General features: G+C 40.3%; 1 protein-coding gene across 1 annotated transcript in view; it reads left to right on the forward strand.

The window, feature by feature from the left end:
- Window positions 1-5,000, forward strand: part of LOC143027416 (G-protein coupled receptor GRL101-like) — a 184,952-nt gene that overhangs the window by 112,379 nt on the left and 67,573 nt on the right. Inside the window, exons 12-13 of the mRNA XM_076188701.1 lie at window positions 1,847-1,966; window positions 2,964-3,095. Of these exons, the coding sequence (XP_076044816.1) occupies window positions 1,847-1,966; window positions 2,964-3,095 (252 nt within the window). The remainder of the gene's footprint in view (window positions 1-1,846; window positions 1,967-2,963; window positions 3,096-5,000) is intronic.

Consider the following 5,000-nt stretch of genomic DNA (forward strand, 5'->3'; position numbering starts at 1 on the left):
ATATCGTAAATAACTTTGACTTACACCACACGACTTTATCCGGCTAAGGGGCCGCCCACAGGGGATTAAGATGATCTCGGTTAAAGTTCAAAAGTAATTAAGCCTCTTAGAAGAGGGGATGCGTAACTGGAACGAAGTTAGTAAGAAGGAAATTGTGGGCGGAAGAAGGGAAAGATGAAAAGACCCGTTATTTTCTGACCCGGTGTCACATTCCTTTTTTCAAAAGCTGAGTAATCAGACGTATGAATACATCGAATATTAAATCAACAAATGAGTAAAAGGATATCAATAGATACAGTATATAAGTACATATATATAAGTACATAAATAGATATGATTGATCAGAAGCAAAATAAGTGAATAATTAAGTAAAACAAGGACTTGAAAATTAGAGAAAATATCACTCTGGATGGAAAAAACGAGAAAACAATAAATATGTCAACGAATGACGTTGAGAGACACACATACACACACACACACACACACACACACACACACACACACACACACACACACACACACACACACACACGCACACACGCACACACACACACACACACACACGAAGCTTTCATCAGTACGACGTTTTGCTCATTCAAGTTTTATTGTTGAATTGTGGTCTCTTGAGAGTAATGTGTGTTTCCTCAATATGTCTCTTATTGTTATCTCCTTTTGTCATCCTCAAGCACTTTTTCAAAAGAATAAAGGAGAACATAAAAATAAAAGATACTGCAAGAGACTATAAAGCCTACACTAGACTGTTCCATGTCCATTACCACCTGTCATCCCCATACATAAAGTTAGCTAACTTTCTCTTCAAACAGATAATAGTTTCAACGCTCACTATATGGTTACTGAGTCTATTCCATTCGTTAACCACTGCATTGGTAAACCAGTTCTTGCATATTTCCTTCTTAAATCTAAAATTGTTCAATTCAAGTCCATTACTGATGACCTTCTTGTCCAAGTACCTCAGACCTGTTCTCCTTCCATAGACAACTCTTCCCTCTCTCCGCTTATTTACAGTTTGGTTTTTTGCTCCATCTGCCACATAATAACACGCATTTCTTCCAGATCATGCCCCTCTCTTCATGTACACTTTTGTTTCCTCTTCCCTTCTGGTTTTTATTTGATCTTATTATTTTTCACCTTCTTCTCCCTTCTTCCCCGTGTCATGTGGCATATCATGCCCATAGGCTTTTCTCACCATTTCTCTCCGCGTGTCCACAAGCGCCTCAACAAGACTACCCACTATTTCTTTGTGCTTCAATAACATGGTTTTTTTTTATCCTCTTAAGTTATACGAGAAAGTCGTATGGCGCTTTCTTCACCAACATATGTACAGTCCACTACAGTATCAATTGCCATGAAATAAGGTGCAATACTTGAAGCTGACTAAAACCGTTGGTATCAGCAAAATACAACTCTCTGTGGGCACCACTAAGTCTATATGTAACTGGTATAGAAATACTATACCAAACTATAGCGACTCTCATTTACTGTAACCAGAATACAGACACTCCTCAACTTACGAATGAATTACGTTCCGAACGGCTGTTCGTAACTCGAAATGTTCGTAAATCGTTACTCAACATAATACTAAAGATTCTCAAATCTGCATGAGTAAATATGAAGAAGGCAATACATGTTTCCATATCATAAAACACATTATTAATGATACATAAAACAAAAATAGATTGTAATACTAATACTGCTTGTTCGTATGTCTGAAAGTTTGTAAGTTGAATGTTCGTAAGTAGAAAAGCGTTTGTATACTTCACTGGAAAAAACCCTTGCGACCTTTTTTGCTCAAAGTGTGAAAAAACTTTGTACTGATTCCCATCAGGAGAGAACCACACCTGCAGTCACATGGAGAGACGCTGCGACAACGGGCAGTGTGTCCCTGTGCACTGGTGGTGTGACTGGAGACCCGACTGCGCAGACAAAACTGACGAGAAATATTGCGGTAAGTCCAGTAAGGCGTCTTGCCGCTCTTTGTCATCTCTCTGGGTACGAATGTGTGCTATCCCCTTGTGTGTGTTTGTGTGTGTGTGTGTATAATATCACAATTAATATTTATTAGGTAGACCCTAAATTATACGTGTGTGTGTGTGTGTGTGTGTGTGTGTGTGTGTGTGTGTGTGTGTGTGTGTGTGTGTGTGTGTGTGTGTGTGTGTGTGTGTGTGTGTGTGTGTGTGTGTGTGTGTGTGTGTGTGTGTGTGTGTGTGTGTGTGTGTGTGTGTGTGTGTGTGTGTGTGTGTGTGTGTGTGTGTGTGTGTGTGTGTGTGTGTGTGTGTGTGTGTGTGTGTGTGTGTGTGTGTGTGTGTGTGTGTGTGTGTGTGTGTGTGTCTTTGTGCCTTTGTGTGTCTATATGTACCTGTCTGTATGTGCGCCTGTGCGTGTGTCTGTGTGTCTCTGTGTATGTGTGTGGATCTGCTCTGACGGTTTCCAGAGGCAAATATTCCAGACATAACCTCTCTTGTCTGACAGTGACAAGTAATACGTCTGTTGTGTGTGTGTGTGTGTGTGTGTGTGTGTGTGTGTGTGTGTGTGTGTGTGTGTGTGTGTGTGTGTGTGTGTGTGTGTGTGTGTGTGTGTGTGTGTGTGTGTGTGTGTGTGTGTGTGTGTGTGTGTGTGTGTGTGTGTGTGTGTGTGTGTGTGTGTGTGTGTGTGTGTGTGTGTGTGTATGTGTGTGTGTGTGTGTGTGTGTGCGTGCGCGCGCGTGTGTGTGTGTGTGTGCGTGCGCGCGCGTGTGTGTATGCGTATATACATGTGTACGTTTGTACGTGTGGTGTGACGTATCCTAAAGATGAATCATTCCTTCATACGAAAACGAGTTTTTTTTCGAATGTGTAATATTTCTTCACCCATATATATGACCGTTGTAGGTGCAAGCGGCCTTGGGTGGCGTGGTCCTTAACCCGAGCGAGTGAAATTAATGATGCACCCTGCCTCCTTCGCAGATGCTTCGTCCGGATGCCGAGAGGAGGAGTTTGAGTGCGCCAGCGGACAATGCGTCTCACTCGCCCACCGGTGCTATCTGTCCCCAACGCCCAGGCAAGGCTGTGCCGACCTGTCCCACCTTGTCAATTGCGGTGAGTCTACTTAGGGGAATTGAGGTGTGGACAGGCCGTTGTCAGGTTAAACTATCTCACGTCTTACCTGTGGGTAGGCAAATGTATTAGACATAGATACTATTTGGTCATCCAATCTTTGTCTCCACTTGTTGTGGGTTTATGTAAATATGGACACAATTTATATCCTTTTATTCTCTATGGCATTATCAGGAGTATAGATACAATGTAAACAATAGGCACCCAAATAAATTAATATCTTTGTCTCTTAATCTAATACTATGCTACAAATGATCGCATACATCTGATACTTAGCATCACACATATTACATCATATTACAGCATAGACAGAATTTCTACGTGAAGTATGTTGGTTCAGTCCTAGCTAAGAAGATATGTCCTTACTTTGGGTCTTTCGTGTAAGAGGGTGACGGATGCAAGTGGACACGAAGTTCACGTACAAAAGAAAATTTCAGTTCTTAGCTAGAAATTTGTTCACGCTAAACACAGGTCTATAGAAATAGTTACTCAGAGATGCTCTAGAAGAGGCCTAATGACCTGTGGCTCTAGCTCTAGATATTTCTGTGTGGTCGTGGATAATTTCTAAGTATTGCTAGTGTTTATCAAGACGTTTTTCAAAAATTAAGATGCCTGATGCTCTGAGAAATGATTCAAGTGATCCACTGTTCTATATGTAAAGTTGTACTTACGGGTATTGAGAGTAACTCCCTCCTTATATATATTTGTATTTATGTCTTCTGTGTGACTCCTTTCTCATTTCAACCTACTTACTACACACTACCCTGTCGTATCAGTCTGTTGTATTTCTGTGACACTCTATCATGTCCCTTCGTAATTGTCTATATTTTGCAGTCTCTCATCAGCGACATTTGCGTCCACATCGGTGTGCATTCCTCCACATAAGTGAATCAGAGATGCAAGTGTTATCGTTGTAATTGAGATTGTGTAGGGCAGATCGTTTTTGGGATGGAGCACCGTTTGGTAACCTGTCACCTTTGTATAATTGTTTTTATTTATACCTAATTGATGCGCCGCTTCAGTCTGCATTTGAAATTGCGTAAAAAGCGATGAAACTACGATGTTTAATTGATTTCAAATAGCTGAAATATTGAGGGAAACTGTATCATTAGACGAGGACATCAACAAATGTGACCAGAAATATCTTCCCCTTTAGTGTGGTGATCAGAACCATTGAAATTATACGAGAATTCTTTAATGGCTGCCATCTTTAACTTTGGAATTCTTAGGTCGCATGAATTACACCATCAGTGTTTGAGCTCGCGTTTCTTACACTGTATCTGGGCGAGAGGTGGACGGAGATGTGCTACGTAACAATACTGTAGTATGAGAGGAACTGGTACTAACATAATATTCCCACCATTTTCTTTTATGATATACTCGTATTAAACAAAACGATATTGAAGTCTACAAATAAACAGCCAATCCTGTAAATAAGCGTTTTATAGCTACGGGCACCATTTAACGCAGGAACATGTGCTTCTTTAAATCTATGAGATGATCACAAATGGTGGAAGATAGATTGTATTCAGGTAGGAGTATTGAAAAATACGATTACTGGATGATATATCTGTAAAATATATGTGTACGTATGCGTTCTCACCTTGTTTTCTGTCTCCAAAGAGTATGTAACAAAAAACCTAAAGGGTGACTTAACCATACCTATTTACACAGTCATACGATAATATTAATATAGTAATGCAGGATTACGCTTACATAATTCAAGATGCAGTACCTGTTGATAATAACATGTGACATCTCAAAATGCTTCGAACTGCAGGAATCCAATTAAACAGCAAAGAAATCTAGACCTGTTCTTACAGTTTCTGCAAGCAAATAGTCCAGACAGCATCTGTTGTTGATAGTGACAAGTAATACGTTAAATCC

Source organism: Oratosquilla oratoria, chromosome 8, assembly GCF_046742065.1.
Source record: "Oratosquilla oratoria isolate Oo_2021 chromosome 8, ASM4674206v1, whole genome shotgun sequence".
NCBI lineage: Eukaryota > Metazoa > Arthropoda > Malacostraca > Stomatopoda > Squillidae > Oratosquilla > Oratosquilla oratoria.